Source organism: Denticeps clupeoides, unplaced genomic scaffold (assembly GCF_900700375.1).
Source record: "Denticeps clupeoides unplaced genomic scaffold, fDenClu1.1, whole genome shotgun sequence".
NCBI lineage: Eukaryota > Metazoa > Chordata > Actinopteri > Clupeiformes > Denticipitidae > Denticeps > Denticeps clupeoides.
The window spans coordinates 85,192-106,077 of NW_021630097.1; the positions used below are offsets into that span (position 1 = coordinate 85,192).

The 20,886-nt window shown below is 41.3% G+C and overlaps 2 protein-coding genes and 1 long non-coding RNA gene across 7 annotated transcripts; 1 reads left to right on the forward strand and 2 right to left on the reverse strand.

The window, feature by feature from the left end:
* Positions 1-622: 622 nt before the first annotated feature.
* LOC114783488 (6-phosphofructo-2-kinase/fructose-2,6-bisphosphatase 2-like) lies at positions 623-14,421 on the reverse strand. Of its 4 annotated transcripts, XM_028968939.1 has the most exons (16): positions 13,861-14,421; positions 13,438-13,511; positions 9,492-9,617; positions 8,873-8,969; positions 8,238-8,304; positions 8,076-8,150; positions 7,825-7,881; positions 7,613-7,737; positions 6,841-7,048; positions 6,322-6,468; positions 5,680-5,784; positions 5,459-5,588; positions 4,329-4,391; positions 4,036-4,100; positions 1,476-1,640; positions 623-1,109 (listed from the first exon to the last, which is right to left on the reverse strand). In XM_028968939.1, exons 2-16 carry the CDS (start codon positions 13,505-13,507, stop codon positions 1,062-1,064), a joined length of 1,548 nt encoding a protein of 515 aa, XP_028824772.1. In that variant the 5' UTR covers positions 13,508-13,511; positions 13,861-14,421; the 3' UTR covers positions 623-1,061. The 4 variants fall into 4 exon arrangements, with proteins under 4 accessions (XP_028824772.1, XP_028824774.1, XP_028824771.1 ...); XM_028968938.1 differs by lacking the exon at positions 623-1,109 and having other exon boundaries at positions 1,119-1,640; XM_028968940.1 differs by lacking the exons at positions 623-1,109; positions 4,036-4,100 and having other exon boundaries at positions 1,613-1,640.
* Positions 14,422-14,557: 136 nt separating this feature from the next.
* On the reverse strand, positions 14,558-19,293 carry LOC114783491 (GDP-L-fucose synthase-like). 2 transcript variants are annotated; one of them, XM_028968946.1, is made up of 12 exons: positions 19,124-19,293; positions 18,850-18,975; positions 17,797-17,951; positions 17,207-17,321; positions 16,852-16,980; positions 16,086-16,159; positions 15,885-16,018; positions 15,733-15,797; positions 15,567-15,633; positions 15,218-15,297; positions 15,001-15,100; positions 14,558-14,880 (listed from the first exon to the last, which is right to left on the reverse strand). In XM_028968946.1, the coding sequence occupies exons 3-12, from the start codon at positions 17,949-17,951 to the stop codon at positions 14,825-14,827; spliced, it is 975 nt and encodes a 324-aa protein (XP_028824779.1). In that variant the 5' UTR covers positions 18,850-18,975; positions 19,124-19,293; the 3' UTR covers positions 14,558-14,824. The 2 variants fall into 2 exon arrangements, with proteins under 2 accessions (XP_028824779.1, XP_028824778.1); XM_028968945.1 differs by having other exon boundaries at positions 18,850-19,293.
* Positions 18,104-20,075, forward strand: LOC114783492 (uncharacterized). Its single transcript, XR_003748500.1, has 3 exons — positions 18,104-18,415; positions 19,285-19,309; positions 19,669-20,075. It is a non-coding gene; the product is annotated as an uncharacterized LOC114783492 (long non-coding RNA).
* Positions 20,076-20,886: the final 811 nt, after the last annotated feature.

Here is a 20,886-nt window from a genome sequence, read left to right on the forward strand (position 1 = left end):
ACCTTGCTGGCGTCTGAGTCGGACTGGAGCTCTCTGCCCTTTACCAATCCAGCCACGGGCCCATCCATCTGGCACATCAAGACTCACTCTCATTTCATCAGTCCATAAAACCTTAGAAAAATCAGTCTTGAGATATTGGCCCAGTCTTGACGTTTCAGCTTGTGTGTCTTGTTCAGTGGTGGTCATCTTTCAGCCTTTCTTACCTTGGCCATGTCTCTGAGTATTGCACACCTTGTGCTTTTGGGCACTCCAGTGATGTTGCAGCTCTGAAATATGGCCAAACTGGTGGCAAGTGGCATCTTGGCAGCTGCACGCTTGACATTTCTCAGTTCATGGGCAGTTATTTTGTGCCTTGGTTTTTCCAAACACTTCTTGAAACCCTGTTGACTATTTTGAATGAAACGCTTGATTGTTCGATGATCACGCTTCAGAAGCTTTGCAATTTTAAGAGTGCTGCATCCCTCTGCAAGATATCTCACTATTTTTGACTTTTCTGAGCCTGTCAAGTCCTTCTTTTGACCCATTTTGCCAAAGGAAAGGAAGTTGCCTAATAATTATGCACACCTGATATAGGGTGTTGATGTCATTAGACCACACCCCTTCTCATTACAGAGATGCACATCACCAAATATGCTTAATTGGTAGTAGGCTTTCAAGCCTATACAGCTTGGAGTAAGACAACATGCATGAAGAGGATGATGTGGACAAAATACTCATTTGCCAAATAATTCTGCACTCCCTGTATATAATTGTCGTCCAATTTACAACATGTGCTTGTAACTGATGTTTATAGCAAATGTGTTTTTAAAAATGTAATGTGAACTTTTATCTCATAAAGAACAGACATTTCCATACATTGACATACAAGGGCCAACATTCACACTTCCATTTTAATCCCCACCACACATTATTAGTATTTAACTGGGTATGAACTAAAATAATTCATTGTATAAGGCCTCATATGGTGAGGAGGGCATTTCTGCTCTCCAGCAGAAGGAAGATGTGACATGCATGTGAATTCCAATGTGCAAACATGTGCAAAGAAATCTAGCTCCATCTCCTCAGCCCTGGACATCTGCATCCCCTGCAGCAAAACAACTGAAATATTCCTAAAGTTAAAAAAAAAAGGGAAAAGGATGTTAAGGTTATAGGTTTGTATTCATTAAGGGTGCAACCTGTGCATTCTCATCAATAAATGAACAGTATTAAGAATTTCCTCCTGCCCGACAATGAATAAAAAAGCACAAACAGCCAATGTACCAAAAGGAAAAGTCAGTACATAAAGGGCAAAAACCGATATTGTGTATTCTCTGGCCACTTTATTAGAGAGTTTACCACAGGATGGCTGCCAGTTACGTAGTTTTGGTGGTGTATCATTTAGTGAGACGTAATTTGGAGATGTGTCCTTCTGGCAGCGGGTGTTTAAATAACTGTGGGCAGATTAGAGGCTGGCCTTCGAGGTGACAGAATCTTACTTGGCCTTCTATCAGACCGTCCTCCTCCTCTGGCGTCTCAGGAACGCTGATGGAGGTCAGCAACGGACTGGCAGGCACCCGGGGCCGCTTTACCTGATCTTGGCTGGAAAGGGGAGTGAAGCTGTTCCTGCGGAATAGGGTCGTTTCTCCGGATCCTTTACTCGCCTGAGCAGAACACAACACAGAAAGAGAAAAACACTACTCACAACACCCACAACATCATTTCCAAACCTGTCACTGCTGATCAGCTAATCAGCTAAGGGGTACCTAAAATGCCTAATGTAATGTGTAAAGTGAAGTGAGTGTCACATGTGATACACAGCAGCACAGCACACGGTGCACAGAGTGAAATTTGTCCTCTGCATTTATCCCATCACCCTGAGTGAGCAGTGGGCAGCCATGACAGGCACCCGGGGAGCAGTGTATGGGGACGGTGCTTTGCTCAGTGGCACCTCAGTGGCATCTTGGCGAATCGGGATTCGGCAACCTTCTGATTACGGGGTCGCTTCCTTGTGCCTATTATAGTGGCCGCACCCTCAATAATTGTGTACCTATTGCAAACTCTACATATTCCTTCCACCAGCTTCACACATGGGGCAGTGGTGGCCTAGGAGGTAACGAAGCGGCCCAGAAGGTTACCGGTTCCAATCCTGATCCGCCAAGATGCCGCTGAGCAGACCACCGTCCCCACACCGTCCCCACAAGGGTGATGGTTAAAAGAAGAGGAAACATTTCATTGTGTCACCGTGTGCTGTGCTGCAGTGTTTCACAATGACAATCACTTCACTTTAACTTTTCAGTTTTTCACATGCATCTTGTCATGGTCCGGTCTGGAAGGGGTTACTCTGGGTCCAGGATCCGGACCAGAGTTTCATGTTGTCCCTGTGTGATGTTTCCTGACTGTGTTCACCTGTGTCTGATTGTATAAAGCTACCCTGTTCGTGTCTGTTCACCATCAGGTCATTGTTACAGGTTACATGTTCACTTTTACTGGATGTCTCCTCAGTCCTGTTCATCAAGTATTGAACCCCTGTTTCATGATGTCGTGCATACGCGTCCTTCTTCATCGTCATGTCCAGCCATCATTCCAGATCCCCTGCCTCACCATGTCAAACCAGCGTGACACATCTCTTGTTATCTGCAAGTTATTCTTTTGACATTTCTGTTCGTGTTTGACCTTCACCGTTGGATATGGAGGAGACGCAGAACAATCTCCATGCTGAGGACACCTTGCATGTTTCTCCTTTGTCTTATTATATGAAGTTCACAAACATATTCTATAGAATAGTCTTTCTTACAGTGGGTACAGAAAGTAAGTAAGTAAGGGGTAAGACCCCTTTAATTTTTTGTTATATTGCAGCCATTTGCTAAAATAATTGAAGTTAATTTTTCCCTCATTAATGTACACACAGCAAACACAGAGTTGTTGACTTTTTTGCAGATATTTCAGAAAAACTGAAATATATCTTGGTCCTAAATATTCTGACCTTTTCCTCAGTATTTAGTAGAAGTACCCTTCTGATCTAATACAGCCATGAGTCTTTTGGGGAAAAACAGGTTTTTCACACCTGGATTTGGGGACCATCTGCCATTCCAACCTCTCCAGTTCTGGCAGGTTGGATGGTAAACGTTGGTGGACAGCCAGTTTTAGGTCTCTCCAGAGATGTTCAATTGGGTTTAAGTCAGTGTGCTTTTCTGTCAATATGGGGTGCTGTGTGTATGAGGGAAAAAAATCAACTTAAAACATTTTAGCAAATGGTTGCAAAAATTTAAGGGTGTCTGAATACTTTCCATACCCACTATATATAATCCACAAACACACGACTGCACAGTTATAATTGCATACAGTATATGTACAGTTCAAAGCGGAACACTAAATATAGCAGTGAGAGGCGGCAGTGACCAGCACGAATGGGTCAGAAAAACAAGTGACGCTGAGCTGATGCCCCATGGGCGCTGTGGTGTGGTGTTTTCCCTTTGTGAGTCTCTGCAGTCAGTTTTACTGCCATGCACACACACACACACACATACACACACATGTTGAGCCAGAAACAGCAGGCGGATGGGGATCACCACACTGAGTGGGCTGCAGCTGGGCAGGTCACAAAGGCTGTAAACATGCGGTTCTGTTTAAAAAAGGGCTAAAAGCAAGAAAGCTGTGTGGACTAATGGCAAACTGGTTAAAGGCGGAACTCTAAGGAGGGGGCAGAAGGCCATGGCCTTTGTCACTTTCTCCCTCATATTTGTCTAAGTGTCAACTTGATGAAGGCTTATACCTTGAAATTATATTTTCGAATAAATTGACTTAACACGTAATAACAAAAAGGAGCACTTGTTATAAAATTCTGGGACTTTTACCCCTTTAAACCTTTTGAACACATGCCTATCTAATTTGGTCTTCTTGCAGCCATGACTCGTGTATTTTTTATGGCCGTTCTTTTCCAGACTACATCTGGTTATTTAAAAAAAGAACAGAGTGTGAAGGACTCTGGCCTCTGAAAATTAACAATGCCACTCCTGTCTGAATCCAACTGGGTATTTCTCAGTGTCTGTGTCGTACCTGAGGCCGCTCTCGATGTGTGTCCACAGCCTCCACTTTCAGGTGATAGGTGTCAACTTTACAACCTCCGATTCATAAATATAGCAAGAAAAAATTTGCATCAAAACAGACCAATAAATACAGCAATATATTGAGATTTGGGGCCTTTAAACATCTTAACCAATATGCACAACATTTGTTAATGAGTTTACATTAAGTATGTTTATTCTGTAGTTTATAGTTGTTTATATGTTTATAGTTGTAAATACATATTTAATGCCTCCAGTAGGGGGAGGTAGTAAGCCACTACCTACCATAGGCCACAGGAGTGAGTTTCAGGACTACATGCAGCGGACATTTCAGGTAGGGAAGGTCCTCTGAAAGAATGCATTCAATATATAATGTTGTAATACTATTATTACTATTAGTATGGTTAATTACTTAATTAATTAATATGTATTAATGTATTTATTAAATTCATTAATACATATTATGTGAGAACACAGCATAATATATGTGTATATTACAAGGTGTGTGTGTGTCTTTTAATTTTGGCAATTTATCTACCTTCCTAGTTTGGATGAACAGCGGCACTGTTCTGAAGCTGATAAACAGCAGAGCAACAGCAATTCCTGCCCAGCATTGTACATTTTCCCTGTGAATTCTACATTTTCACGCGGATCACCCCACATCACTCTGAGACTCCTCCACCCAGAAACTGTAGGACAGCCAAGACTGCCAGAGTAAATCCGAAAATGCTGTAAAACACATCTGTCTTCTGAAGAATATTCTCATTGTCCTTGTTCTCCTTCTCTTTGTTATTGTATTAACAGTCAAGTGGAGGATCCTGAATGAAACGTTCAAACTGCCCTCATTTTGTTTTTGTGTATTATAAATAGAAAATGATAGTACAACAAAACGTCATATAACCTTGTTCAGATCACACCTTCAGATCTGACCTTGCTTTGGACTCTGCTATAGAACCTCTGCTATCTCAGGCTATCAGCGTTTTAATTTATTCAACTGATCATTTTTAAAAGTATTCGCTACCTGATTGCTGAATAAATGATATTACAACAAAGTGACCATACATCGAACTGTTCGAGATTTCACTCAAAAATGTGCATAGTTATAAAAAAACGTATTTCTAGAATTTTAGGTTGTGCTTATGTACAATGATACAAATTCTAAATAACAGGTATAATAAACTGAATGAGCACCACAGACAGATTCTTTTTATTAACCATAACCTAATGAGTGTCTGAGCCCAGTTTTAACAGATTACGTAACTTCTGTTGTCAGCCCACTCACAGTCAGTCAACAGCTGGCAGACACACCCATCCACACAATGACCACAAAACCCCAGAAGATCCAGTCACATATAGCCATTGTGTTTAATAAGATATTTCAGTTGCAAAGCATGAGAAAAAGGTGACAGACACACCTGCACTTTTGTCCCAAAAGTAGGCGAGAAGGCAACGCATGACAGCCTGGTGACAGATCACCAGCACGTTTCCCTGACGCTCCAGCTCCATGATCACCGGCTCCAACCGCTGCACCAAGTCCTGGTATGACTACGGCAAGTAGTAGGGCAAGATCCTGCATTACACCATTCACTATTCAAAATGCAATTCATGGGAATATTTGTGAAATTGTAATTTTCACCTCTCCACCAGGGTACCGGTAGTGGTATTTGTCCTGTTCCCTCAGTGCATATTCCTCTGGATATATTTCACGTATATTCTCATATGTCATCTCCTCACATACACCCTGTAAGGAAACACATAATCATTTTCAGAATAGTTTTCTCCAACCACATGCTGAGCTCACCCATCAGTTTCTGTAGTTTGGTTTCAGCATCTTGAGCCTTTCGTGAGTGGATGAAAAGACTACATCTGACCACAGGGCAACTGCTGGATGGATATTATAATGTGGCACTGATGTGTGAAACACAACACAACAGTATTGTGGCTTTTACATGCATAAATCTCGTTCAATTTTGTGGTATAATATATGCAAGAATAAACCTTCACTCCTGTTTACAAAGTCTGATATATGTTATATATGAATGAGAAAATGAGCCATCAGCTGACCAGAGCAACTTTTTAGGACAGTGCAGATATTTACAATAAATGTTGCCTATATATAACCATAAAAACACATAAACAGAAAAAAAATGTAACAGTCGATAATCGATTTATCAGATATTATTTGAAAAGATTATTAGTGAAATTAATTGAAAATGTCAGAAGATGTGTTAGTAGACGGTGTAAAGATACTTTATTAATCCCAGTTTAGGACACGCACAGCATCAATCTCATTAAGGATCTTCCACTGCTCGTAAGGTACTGCCAACTCTTCTGCAGTCTGTATGGTGCGCCGCTGCTGACTGGTCCAGACCTTCAGGTCAGATATGCACTGCTCCTCCAAAAAGGCACGAAGAGCCTTAGCAAACTACAGCAAGCAAAAGTGGAAAAAAAACATGATTCTCTGGACAATCCGGGTTAATAACATCTGAGTTTTACCAATATAGGGGAAATGGGAAGGTAATTTTAACTTAATCAACATTTATTATGGGCCAAAAGTGGCCTAGCGGATAAGGAAGTGACCCTTAATCGGAAGGCTGTGCTTTCGAATCCTTAACCGCCAAGGCGCCCCCGGGCGCCTGTTATGGCTGGCCACTGCTCACTAAGGGTGATGGTTAAAAGCAGAGGACTTCACTTTCAACAAAGAGTTAATAAAATTGTAAAAAATAACATTATAATTTACATTCATCTATATATCCTTGTTTTAGGTTAACAAGGCCCTTTTGTTAATGGAACGCACCTCCTGACCATGTGCAGAGAGCTCTGAATCTCCTCCAATAGAGCCCTGCACATTGAAGTGGCTCTCGCCATGGCGGCACAGGTATATGGAACGTGCATGCACATGGATGTTCATAAGATAGTAGACGATTTTGCTCTGGATGTAGTCTTTTACGCGGTTCACCAAGAAGCGCTGGCCCACGTTGATGACTTTGATGAAGGACAGGTCTCTGAGGGATTAGAATGATTCCAAACATATTAAATAAAAAAAGGTTCAAAATTCCTGTTTCTCCACAGAAACCTTTAAAACTTAAAATAAGATTATGTCTTATATCATGATCATAAGTGTGTGTTGATGCTTTTTGTTTTGCAAAAATGATCTAATTTAAGATCGCATTAATCACTTTGTTCTAGAGTCACTTCAAGGTTTACCAACGGCTAATATTTTACTGGTAAACAGAAGCAGCTTTTCTTGGAACACATCTTTGGAACAATGCTTCCTGCCAGGCTGGTCTCTAGGACAAGTATAGACAATCAAAACTTGAATGGCCAAAGAAGACCAAATGCTTTCAAACATGCAATGATGTCTGAATCTGCTTGTTCTGACATGCCATGTGTCCTCCGTGTACTTTTGGTTAGGAAAAAAGCATTCCCTTGAAAGCAATTCAAGTCAACAGGCTTCCATAATGGGAAATTCACACTGTGCACCTGACATTTAATATGTAAGGCATGCATGCCAGTGACAAATGTTAACTGTACATTTTGACAATTAAAGTGCGAAGAGGGGGCCATACTTGTCATGCTCATCTGGATCTAAGGGCTGGTACATGACTTTGTAGCACTCAATCCGTTTTAAAAAGTCTTCCATCACACTCTCGCGGTCTTGCTTGGGGTAGTCTGGACTAGAGACCTTCACCTCCTGTACAAAAGCAAGCAAGCAATTCAGGACTTATAGTCAGGAGATCGGCTAAATAAAATCTTTTTTTTTTACTTCTCCTGCACTCACCATGATATTTGCAGCTATAACGTCAGGGTCGTCACACACTGACTCCACAAAAAATACCTGTTTATTAAACATGGACTAAAGTTCTCGATTAACCAGACGACCACAAAGTCACAGGTTCAAATCCCACTTCCTACCCTTGTGTCCCTGAGCAAGACACCTAAGCCTGAGTGTCTCTAGGGGGACTGTCCCTGTCACTACTGATAGTAAATCGCTCTGGACAAGGACATGCCATAAACGTAAATGCACCTGACCTTATAGGCATTTTCATGAGCAAAATGTAGAATCAGATCTCTTCGCTCTCTTGTGGTGTTTGTGGCATCAAATACCTGTAAACAACAAAAACTGGTTCAATAAGTATAATAAATGCATAAACATAAAAATGCATATTCTGTGTGCAAAAAAGAAGAGCTCACAGCGATCTGGCCACCTTCCTCGCTCAGGTACAATTTCACATCCTGCAGAGCATTAATGGCACACTGTCTGCAAGCAAAATGATTCTGTGACCTTAAACTCAGTGTTGATCCCACAAAATGCACATTCCTGTTCATGCGTATATACATATATATGTAATATACAACATAATGTTTACACCCATTAATATCAATTAATGATCAATATCATTAATATCAATTGCATCTGTGGGCACAATTTACAAAGTGGTGTCAGCTTGTTTCCCGAGGGAGCGGACAGAATTTACGTAAAATAGACAAAACATTTGGTTGAAGAGAACCTAATTACTCCTTTTGTAGGTGTGTAGTCCTTTGGGTCGCCCAGAACGAGATATTCAATGACGTTTTAAAATAAGAGTAGTCAGATGATTGACAGCTTGCACGTTTTCTGGATGATTAAATCCACTCCCGTCAAAATGTCACGCTTAATAATAAATCCTGAGGTAGTGAACAAGGCCCTCACATAGAGTGTAGTGCTACACTGAGCCCCAGGAGGAAAATGGTGGCCCCGGTGATTTTGCACCTAATTTTGCCCATCTCAGCCTTTTTTTTCCTAGATTTGATCCAGTTCTTTGCAGGTCCAATATGTGTCCACTCACTTTCTGATTTTCATGGCCTCTTTGTTGTCGTGTCTGAAGAAGTCATAGGACTTGTAAGCACGAACCGTCCCACGCCGGTATTCTCCTAGGTTAAACACTGCAGAAGCCAGAGGTGCCGCCATTTGTAGTAGTTAGCAACATGAATTACATAAGATTACATAAGAATTATTTCTACTGACTGTCACCCACATTTGCATTTCAGTGTGCAGAGCAGATTTTTATGTTATATTGCAGCAGATTAATTTATGTTAAATAACTGTACTCTAAATGCTACTTTGTTAAATGAAACATTGATTAAAAACATTTTTTGTACTATACAAATGGAATTGCCTGGCCCCTCAACAATGACTGGCTCATTCCATGAGAGATCAAATTGTGTCTTGCTATGGCAACCCATGCTGAGTGACCAAGGTTTTAAATTAACATATTAGTGAAATCTGTGGTTGCGTAAAACCATTTCAAGTCAAATGATTCACTTTAAACAATGTGTGTTTCTCCCTGGGGGATTCAATTTAAAAAAATTACAGTCATTACCAACATCCACAAGCTCTCACAGTTATACAATTACAATCTGGTTGGTTTCTTACAGAGACTTTAAATGCACGGCCAACAAACTTACCCTTTGTTGGTACTCCTATCCAGTTGAGGTAACGAGTAAGCTTTTTGGAAATGTAGGTCTTTCCTCGGGCAGGAAGGCCCATCAAAACAATCACGGTGGGCGAGTTGGTCATGTGCGAAGCCCACGCTGCAGAAACATGCACAACAATGTCTACGAGGTTCTAAAATAAGTTGCTGAAATGAAAAGAAAAGTATTTTGGTGAAAAGTGCTTTCCAGTGTTCGTGCCAAGGCTGAGCAAAGAGGTGATGAAATTCCCCGGAGCTGATGGCTGCCTTCATGGTTGCCACTGGTATCCTCCCTAAAGAGGTATGTTTTCTGGTAGCCTCCCCAATGATCTTCTCCTCTACTAAACAGTCCCTGCACTCTCTTAACAACGTTAACAATGGTCTTCATTTTGCCTTTATGTCCATTTTTGGCAGGGTTTTTCCATCACGCCACTCTTTATACCCCTAAAATTAGAAATGCTCTGTAACCAGTTGCATGGTTTAAATATGAAAAGATGGAACATTGCCTAATGGAACAGATGAACTATCTCAGTTTAACCTCATAATCAAACCCAAATTCCCAGATATTATAAATGGTGCTTGAGATCCACCCTGCTGATATCTGGATGTCATGACCATCAAGCTTTACTTATTTATCACATTCAGCCACATGCTAGACGGCTGCAGTTTGGAGGGGAGAAAAGCTACTTCCCTGCTGCACTTTTTTCTTCACTTGCATTCATTTCTTCATAACACCGTGTGGTGCTGTTCCACTACTATGTACCCCAGGCGTGCCACGCCCTTAGTCTGTCAGTCCACACCATATAAGGACTTGTCTGCCATCACCTCCCTGCTGAGTGTACTGTCCAAACCTGTGAATCTATTTTTGGTATGTGTGGTTTGTAACAGTCTCTGTTTTGCAAAAAATTCTGACAATTGTGAGGCTGGTAGTAGCCTAGTGGGTAAAACACTCACCTATTAACCAGAAGATTACAGTCTGGGGACTGTCCCTGTAGCTATACGTCATATTAATGCCATAAATGTAAATGTAAATTATGGCCATAGCTATCATAGGACACAGAGGTCGTGTCCTTAACTTAATTTATTCATGCATTAACGTCACTGGTTGGCCATTATTGACATTGGTGCTTGAAAAATCCTGTTCCACCACCCATCCTCATGTCAGATATGCTGGGATAGGCTCCAACTACTTTCAGGAGTTCCGCATTCATCCTGTCCTAATAATTACAAGCCCACCTCTCTATCATGTAATGGGACTGTATTTCGCTCTTTCCTAACTCTCTACAATAGGAAAAGATGACACCATTGTAACTAATTTAAATGTATTATATGCATCTAGCAGTCTTCTCCACAGACTTGTCTTCTGCAAGCCCACCTAACTAATCTTGGCCACAGTATCATCTGGATTTTAAAGTAATCACATGGATTTTGGAAATTTTGGTAATTAAAGAGAATAAGGGTGAGAAACACCATGTCAGAGGTTCATTTAACATCTGTTATATATTCATACATTGACTCATAGCAGATATCCAAGAATTTACAATCAGCTTTCTTACTACCTCACCAAGAAAAACCTTCAACACCCAAAACAATCTGGTTTCAAAATTGCTCGCTCCACTCAGAGACTGCTCTTCTGGCCGTCACAGAGAAACTACATGCTGCCAGATCAAAAATTAGATCTTATCAGGTGACATAGAACTGGACCACATCCGCTTCAGTGCTGGGCCATTTGGTGTGAAGTCCTCACTTATAAGGACAAAACACACCCCAACAACAGCCTGTTCCAGCACCTAAAATCAGGCAAAAGAAGCATCATGGCCAAGACTGAGAGACTCAAGATGCATCAAAGGGACATGCCACCACACCTCGCACACCTGACTGTTGTTCACTGTTGTTTAGTGAACTCTGTATTGTTACACTTATTATTGCACAATGGGGCAGTGGTGGCCTAGCGGTTAATGAAGCATAATCAGAAGGTTTCCGGTTCGAATCCCGATCCGGCAAGGTGCCACTGAGGTGCCACTGAGCAAAGCACCGTCCCCACACACTGCTCCCCGGGCGCCTGTCATGGCTGCCCACTGCTCACTCAGGGTGATGGGTTAAATGCAGAGGACAAATTTCACTGCTGCTGTGTATCACAAGTGACAATCACTTCAATGCAAAATAGACTTTGCCAGAATACAAATCCACTACCCATGTCTGTTTCTCGTGTTCTCATTGAACATAATATTTTTTTACTAGCATTATTTTCCTTTTATTCTATTTTATTTTCTCCATTATTCTATTTTATTTTCTCCATTATTCTATATTATTCAATTCTATATTATTTAACTATGCACAATCAAAACAGAGTGGTTCAGGATGTATTTCACTGTGTGTTGCACTGCTATAACTATGTATGTGACAAATAAAAATCTTGATCTTGAATCTTTTGGTGAAGTCACATCTTTGCATGGATTTTCCTACCGATACAAAGATGACATCAAACTTGTCTTCTCTTTTACACCATCAGATGCACACGTGTCCAGCAAGTTGGCCTGTCTGACATCTCATGCTGGATCTTAAACTCAACCCCAGCAAAACTGTACTGCTATTTATCCCTGCCGATTCCTCCCCACAACAGGACCTTAAAATCTCCCTCTGCCACTGCATACCATGGACAATTCCCTCTCTCACTCCTCTCACGTTTCCAATATCTCTCACTCCTTCACTAAAACATTAGAAGGATTCAACCACTTTTACCAACACAGCCTACTCAGATACTTGCCCAACCTCTGGTCATCTCCAAACTAGACGACTGTAAGTCAGAAGACCCAGGTTCAAATTCCACTTACTACCATTGTGTCCCTGAGCAAGACCCTTAACCCTAAGTTGCTCCAAGGGGACTGTCCCTGTAACTACTGATGTAAGTAAATCTGGATATGGGTGTCTGATAAATGCTGTAAATGTAAGTCCCTCCTGGCTGGTCTGCCTCTGAGCACTGCTCAACCTCTCCAGGTCATCCAGAACACTGCAGCACCACTTGTTTTCAACCTTCCCAAATTCTCCCACACCACTCTCGTGCTGCGTTTTTTTTTTACCATGGTCTTCCTGTAGCTGCTTGCCTGATGCCTGCCTACAAAGCAGCACCCTCCTACCTCAGAACTCTCATCACTCCTCACTCTGCACCTCCATCTCTGGTACCACCATCTCTCAAGGCACTAGGAAAGCACTCGTCTAGACTCTTCTCTGTCTTGGATCCTAGGTGGTGGAATGAACTTCCACGATGAGACACTAAAGATCTTCAGACGCAAGATAAAAGCATTCCTTTTTAGGAAATATATGAATAAGGGTCTTACGTTCACAATATTTACAGATCAGGTTCTAGTGATTAAAATGAGAGATTTCAAGGACGGACGTTTTGAAGCACCTATGTAAGTCACTCTGTGTAAGAGCGTCTGCTGAATGCCGTAAACGTAAATGTATCCCGGGGAATGAAGAGAGCGCCTTTTCCTGAAAACCAAAAGTCAAAATGGGTCAGATTCACCCGTATCACCAATACAGGCTGCACTTGCCCTAAGCCCTCAAGGAACTACCCAAAGAGAACACAATGGGAAACTCAAAACCGTACAGTACAATAGGATGGCGGGAAAGGCCATCCTATCACATTACATAACCTTATCTTCTGTCCAAAGCTGTCGAACCAACAGAGAAACTCTTTATGAAACTATACCAGTAGCTTTATGGAATAATAGCAGTGACTCCTTCTGTGCCTCTGGGTAAAGCCCAGATGTACACGGTAGTGTGGAAAAGCAACCCGATAGGCTGGATCACCTGCCCTGATTGTACTCTGGCCCAAAATTCTCCTCCCATCTTCACACTATAGGTGGACAGCCATTAAACCACAACGGAGAACAGTACAGCACCCAGGAGGGAGGCCGTTCCACTCCAAAACAACTTACAACACTTCTTCTCATTCGCCCGTGGCTCCGTCCTCGAATGTCCTGGGTTCCTCCACTGATTCAATGCCATGGCACTACAACACAGATCAGATCAGATCAGATCAGGTCAGATTTGCATTTGAGTCGCATGGGCATGCTGAAGCTTGCACAGCTCTATGAAAATTGCATTGAAAAAAAGGCCTGTGCACGAACTAGACATGCAAGACCATTCTTAATTAAAAGTTAAATGGGCAGAGCCTTACTCCCCTTAATAACACGTTCATATCACGTGATTACAGGTAGACTGTCATTGAATTCCTCTTTAAACAAAATATTCCAATACTGCACCCAACACGTGTGTGAAAAAGTGTAAAAGAATATAAAACTACTTTGCTTTTGTGTGTAATTCATATTACTTACAAATATCCGTTTTATAGAACTCACCTTTTCTCTCTTGCAGGTAGTCTAAATACTGAGGATGTTTCGCCGTTTAATTTCTATTTGATCTCAAAATCCCAATGCGAACAGTACATCGGAAAGACACGACAAAATACACTTGTAAAATAAGAATGTATCCGAAATAAGATAGTTTTTTTTTATTAATTTAAACAATGCTCCACAGTTGTCCCTGCGCGGCGCTTTCCCTTTCATCCAGGAAGTGTTCCGCAAGGGGTTAACCTTTCAAAATAAAAGCCCCCTCATCTGCCTTGCACGCCAAATCGCATAAAGAAGAGTTCATTCGAAGCGCTTGTGCAGTTTCCCTGCTTTCAAGAAGCATCAAGAACTACAAATTAAATCACTCAAAATATTATGTACAGAGCTTCAGAGCTTAGGTTCAGATGCTCAGTGCTTCGTTTGCTGCCTAAGACTCTGACCGTTCTTGATTTATCCAGATGTCACTCTTTATTATTTGATTTGTGTTTCTGGAGACTTTCCTTTATCGCCTTCATATTTGATCTTAAGTTTAAGAAATTTCCTCTCCTCGTATCCCATAATAACATAACATTCCAGGAACAATATTCACTCTGTTTCTTCATTGACCAGCACCATCCTAAAACCACAGCAACTGTATTTTCTAGTACATAGTACTGAAGAGTACGCACTTGCACTCCCCCACACACAAATCAACACAAAACCACCATTCAGATATAAAATTGTAACTATTTATGTTGATTTGTATACACCCAGATATAATAGATTACAAAAAAAGGAAATGAAATTATATACATGATTGTCAATCCAAGGAAACAGCAGCACTGGCTTTAAAACCAGGAGACGTGTCTATGATCAGCGTTTAGAAGAAAGAACATGTTATGCATCCCGAAAGGCAAATCAACACAAAGAAATCAACTGAATAAATTAACATTAAAATATGCAGTCTGGCAGCAGTCGGTGGTGTGCTGGTGCATTATCTTCTGGCGATGTCGTAGTTGTTCAAGAACCAGTCACAGGTTTCCTTCAAGGCTTAAAAAAAAAGGGAAAGAGTTATACGGTGATGACATCTGAGTTTTACGTAACTGCGTGCAAAGCCATTAGTATGGCACACCTTATATAAATATAAGGTGTGTGGATGTGAGCGCCAACCTTGGGGAAATGGGGTGAACTCAAAATCTGGGAGGAGGCTCCTCAGTTTTGCGTTGCTGGCCGTCTTTTTTATCTGACCATCTGATTTGGTGGTATCGTACTGATATTAGATTAAGGTAACAGTTATATAAATTGGTATTGGTAAAAAGACATTTTTGCCACACACGACACAGAAAAGAACTGCATTATAGCAGTGATAGGCAGTTGTGAAGGATACAACAATTTCCCCCTTAAACTCCAGGGTCTCTGCAATCTTTTCAACAGCCTCCTTTATTGATATCTCATCATCTTCTCCAACTGTAACAATAAATGCAGACATATTGTACATATTTACTACAGCAAAATAAATCTCAGCACATTCCAATATTAGAAAAAAAATGTGGTTCTGATTTTTTAAACAAAGCAAAACATCCCCCTTATCAAAAAGTGGGACCTGTATCAACTGATCATAAACTATCCTCTGCAGGGGTTTTATGTAGGTGTTTCTTCCACAAAAAGTATAAAATAAAATATATTAATATCATAACACTCCAGGATCATTGTTTCTGCTTGGAGTCTTGACCCACCTGACAAAATGATGGGGCTTACTTCTTCATACTCCCTCAGAACCCAAATAATGAGCCGGGCTATGTCCTATCACATGGGATGAATAACAATTCTATTAAGCAACATCATTTATATAGCATGTTTCATACAATAATTGCAGCTCAACGTCTATGCAGCATAATGTACCAGTGAGTAGATGAACTGCCGCAGTGGTTTCCCAGACCCCCACACTTGGAGGGGAGACCCTTCCACTGGAAACGAGGGAATAGGAACATGACAGATGGCATCAGTTCTGTGTTTATTTGTGCCTTTGTTCATATTATGCACATGCATTATACCTTTCGCAGTATGAGTCTTGTTTATCAGCGCAGACAGCACGTGTCCATTTTCCTTGTTGAAGTTGTCGTATGGGCCGAACACATTGGTGGGGATTACAGCGGTGTATTTCCGGCCATATTGCGAACGATATCCCCTGTAAACATATGCGGTTTAACACACCCCCCTTTTACAAACATGTAGTTCCAGTTGTGAATGTTCACCTGTTCTGCACATCAATCATCCTCTTGGCATAGGAGTATCCATAATTAGATTCATGTGGTGGTCCATTGTGGATCTGATAAGAAAGAATAACGATAATAGCTCATTCTTTTGTCCTGGTTACGCTTGAACACCGGTTCCTGAGGTTCCTCAACTCTCCCAACCAAATATTCCTCTCCTTATTTGCCCTGACCAATCTGACCTTCCTTCTCCTCAACACATGGTGTTGTCCCCACTGTCTCCAGGAGAGGAGAGTGTTCAGATGCAGAAACAGGAAAAACTGGACTAGAGGGGGTTCTACTTAAAATTTCTTAAATATGTAACCGATTATTAACACATGGCTACGCTTTAAGATTTGCAACTGAGCAAACAGACTCTAAAAGCACAGTCTGGCGCAGGTGGCTGAAAGGCCAGAGAACAGAAGGGATGTCAAGAATCAAATGAAGGAAAATACCAACAAGAGCGAATGCAAACATTAAATACTATTACAGTATTCTTACATTTCAAACGCAAATGTCTATTTCTAAATCATTTTATTTTCATTTATTTTAAATGCTGAGTGCTAAAGACACGTGGGCCGAAGGCCCTCAAATAGGTATGCTGCAGGTTACAGGTTATACCACAAACAATAGTCGCATTCGTTTTCACTTTGCCTAGTTACTTCAATTAAAAACAGGACACTGAGTGGCAAACCCGAAAAGTATCAGGTTATCCCATCGCCTCAGAAGTGCTGTTTCGCCATCATTTTCATGTTTGAAGAAAACTTACCATGGTCTCGTCAATGGGATAAGTTGTCTTATCAGGAAATATGCAACTCGACAGGCAGGACACCACCCTGTTGATGTTCATTTCGTGAGCAGTGTGCAAAACATTATCATTGATCCGGATATTGTCCCTCTGCAATATAAAATACAGAAAGTTTGAACTCTCTCTAATTCACATGCTGACACTATTTATAATATAATTAAGACAAATGTATATACATCATTTACTCCATATCTATTTTATTGACTGACATACCATTGAAGATATTTTTAAGTATAACCAAATCCAAGGAGGGGGGAATTAGCTGATATAATTAAATTGTTAATTTTTGTTAATTGTTCATTATAATTCGTAATACCCAGAACTGCAGGTTCTCTTTCATGTGGAGATACAGCCCGCCGACCTTTGCAGCCAAGTGGATGACATGCGTTGGCCGGTGCTTCTCGAAAATAGCACGGGTTTGTGCCAAGTCCCTAAAACCAAAGAGTGCAATCCATTTGGGTCAGCATTTGGTGGACAGAAACATTTCCAATAGCAGAAATTTAATAGAAAATATTTATGGTTCAACAAATGTACATATGGTGGGGCCTGCAAAACAGAGAGCTGGGTGTGACTGACTGCAGAGGAAGGCGTGTGTGTGTGTGTGTGTGTGTGTGTGTATATGTGTGTGACTAAATCCAGCTCTTCCTGTTATGCCAACAGAAGCGCTACATTCAAATGCAACACCCTTCCCTCCTCCACCTAATAGCAGGCGGGGCAGAAAGCATGGGAAGGGTCCATCTGCCCCAGTAATACAGATAATTGGACACAGTGTACAAACCTAGAAAGCAAAGGCCAGCCTGTAACAGTGTGTGGGTTTTTAGTAACATTTCAGACTATGAATTTCTGGCAGCGACAAAATGTGTTGTTTTATACTTTGTCGGGGACAGCGGATAGTACTGTACTCACGTAAGATTGGCATCTTTGGAGGACAGAAAAATCCACTCCTCTCCATCTCTAGCACCGCCCTGCTTCGTCACCACGTGCTCTATGGCTTTTCCGAGGAGACCCGAGCCACCAGTAACAAGAATACGCACTGGTGACTGCGTGTTGTTTGAATCCATCTGTGAAGAGGGTTTTTTTTTTTTTTTTTTTTATTCTCTGACAGGCCAATGAATTTGTGCCTGTTATGCAACCACTACCAATCTTTTTTTCTTTTTTTTTTTTTTTTTACACCCATCACAGGTGTGGTAAGTTGTTGCCAGGTTTGATTATTTTAATCAACGTATTTATTTTACAAATAAATTGTCAATCAAGGACTGGGTATTTTGCACTTTTGTTTGGGGTGAAAATATATAATTGCCAGCGTGCCTCAAGACACACCCCTGATTTGCATAAATGGGGCATCGGGCTAATCGGCCTAGTCTGTGTGCTGCCGAACCACAGGATCGCCAAATGTGTCGCCAAATGTGTCTCCGCAAACTTCAATCCAGAGTGCGACTCGTTCCCCGTTCAGAACAAAGACAGCACACGATCCAAAAGTAAGGAAAACCTAGTACACGTGGTCTCCGCTGGACGTACGGCACAGGTGAATAAAAACGATATCTGGCAACCCGCCTCACCTGAATTTCATGTTTTACTTTCTTTTTTCTGAAGCTCTCATAAAAACACGGCACATTTATATTTTCCACGGCTCTACAGTAAAAAAAAAATCATTGCGTAACTGGACACCTTACGTTCCTATAGATAATTAACCAGTTCTAAACGCAGGTCTTTCGGTAATGTTACGTGGCTTAGCATTACGTTTATTGAGGTTTAAATGTGAACAAAATGCGTGGCTAGGCTAAATCCTTTATATAGCGCGCTGCCACGGTTACTGTTACTGTATGAGCGCGATCAAACGCTGTTTAACCCCAAAAAAGCACGCTGTTTCGGCCCTCGGGTACTCTCTTATTGCTGGCGTCCCAGCGCGAACGAATTTGTCGACTTCTGTCAACTCGAAAGCGACGTGTTCGGGCTTACCTGCGCTGGTGATGATGGTGATGATGGTGATGATGATGATGATGGTGGTGGTGGTGACGACGACAATCTTGCCGAGTAAAGTGTAGAGACCAGGCGCTGATGCCAGGTGATTTCTTTGCCTCCAACCTGTTTTTCCGGAACAGGTTTCAACTTCCAGTCCACGCGTCGTGGTTAAACCGCTCGTTTACATAACCTCACACGGCACTTCTGTTTCAAACATCAAGTTCGAAGTACTCATCAATACAAGTATCTGTTGAAAAATAGACATATTTACCTGTCGATGTTATTCGTTCCGGCCGCCACCTGAAATGTGTGTGTGTGTGTGTGTGTGTGTGTGTGGTGTGTGTGTGTGTGTGTGTGTGTGTGTGTGTGTCTGTGTGTGTTTTAATACAGAGGTCAGCTAATTTAACACGAATAAATATATTTTCTCTGTAGGACGAGTTGTGCCTGTGGACTGAAGGTAGGTGAATTATGAGCATGAAATCACCGTGTCAGGGGGGACTGGATGGTTACCTGAGGTGTGACGTGTCGGCCTGCAGTTTTACGTCCAAACAGGATGAACTATATTCACTAATTATTTAATAATTATTTCTACTGGTAAACGTAGTTAAAACTCACTTAACGTGTGTCTTGATCTAGTTATACTAGATTATTGTATAGTTTCCTGTATGTGTTTAATATGTGCACATGAAATTAACTCCCTCCGATTCAACTTTACAACCACACTAGATCTAAGTGCGCGCAGAAAGACAGAATAGAATAGAATAGAATAGAATATAGAGATTAAAATGTGTTGCATTTGATTTTGCATGTTGCCAGGTATGGGAGGAGTTCCGTAATTACAGGCTCCTCCTACAAAAAGGAAAACACAGAGAACAGAGAACACAGACAGCACATCACCACGGGACGTAACAGTGATCAGGGTGTGTGTGTGTGTGTGTGTGTGTGTGTGTCACGGTGAGGGGGTGCATTCACGGAAAAGCTATATTGTATAAACTGCGATTCACAATTTGCAAAAATACATTTCTTTTCCAATGCCCAGCGAGTAAAAAAATGGGAGGAGGCCAATGCATCCCCACACATGGAGAAGAGCAAAGGTGTCAGGTGTTGGTGTTGGGTTGCTTGTAATTAGTCCTTCGGGCTTTAGCAGTAACGTACGCTACAGCCAGACACCCTCAACAAGACGGGAAAATCAAACTACGTGAGCCATATTCAACTCTCACCTATAATGATATTGTATGGTGGCATATAATATAAATTTAATTCGACTGACAAAGTTGACGTGTTCATTCTTGAGCCTAACAAGGCCCCCTGTTCATTAATATTTCAGCGTGTTTTAACAAATGTGTAAAAAAGTGTAAAAGATCCTGATCTTGTCACTGCCAATCGGTGACACTTGTCATGTTTTTGTTTCCTTCATTAACACCTTGCATTTTAAATTATGTACAGTGTGCATTTGTCAGAATAATTCCTTCCTGTTGGATATCTGCAAAGCTTTAGTTGAACTAATGTCTCTTCTGAATAACCAGTTTAAAAATGATAGCATCAAACACATTTTTTTTTTTTTTTGTTTGTATTGATCTTTATGAGAGAACCATGATGCTGAATTGATGGTTCATCCTTTCAACTCTGCCACGTCAGCCACTGGCTTCCATGGATTTTAGCCGGTAGTATGAGGAGTGGTGCTGTTACTTATCAAACTGGCCTGACCAGATGGAGGTGGGCAAAAGAGGAAGAAGATGGATTTGAATAGTCCACACAGCTTTAACAAAAGGAGTCGTCCGTCAGCGTGCAAGTGCAAACAAAGGCTCTTGACAAACTTGACAAACCAGACAAGGAACAGGCTGGTGACTGGCATCCATTGACAGGGAAGTAAAAAAGCAATTCTCAGACAGACAAGAGACTGTATCAGGGCTGAACTCTGACCGAGAGAAAGAACGTTATTCAGGAGGTGGAAATTAAGCAACCAGCGGGGAATCTCATGAGAATCAAGAGCTATAATATTATGTATAAAACTAGATAATGGTAACACAAAAA

Coding starts and splice junctions, on each gene's coding strand:
- LOC114783488 (XM_028968938.1), bottom strand. CDS start 13,507: ATGGCATTGAATCAGTGGAGGAACCCAGGACATTCGAGGACGGAGCCA. Junction 8,151..8,237: donor AGGAAGGTGGCCAGATCGCT/GTGAGCTCTTCT, acceptor TGTTGTTTACAG/GTATTTGATGCCACAAACAC. Junction 7,049..7,612: donor GATCCAGATGAGCATGACAA/GTATGGCCCCCT, acceptor CTAATCCCTCAG/AGACCTGTCCTTCATCAAAG.
- LOC114783491 (XM_028968946.1), bottom strand. CDS start 17,951: ATGGATTCAAACAACACGCAGTCACCAGTGCGTATTCTTGTTACTGGT. Junction 15,634..15,732: donor GGCAGTTCATCTACTCACTG/GTACATTATGCT, acceptor CCCATGTGATAG/GACATAGCCCGGCTCATTAT. Junction 14,881..15,000: donor GTTCACCCCATTTCCCCAAG/GTTGGCGCTCAC, acceptor TTTTTTTTTAAG/CCTTGAAGGAAACCTGTGAC.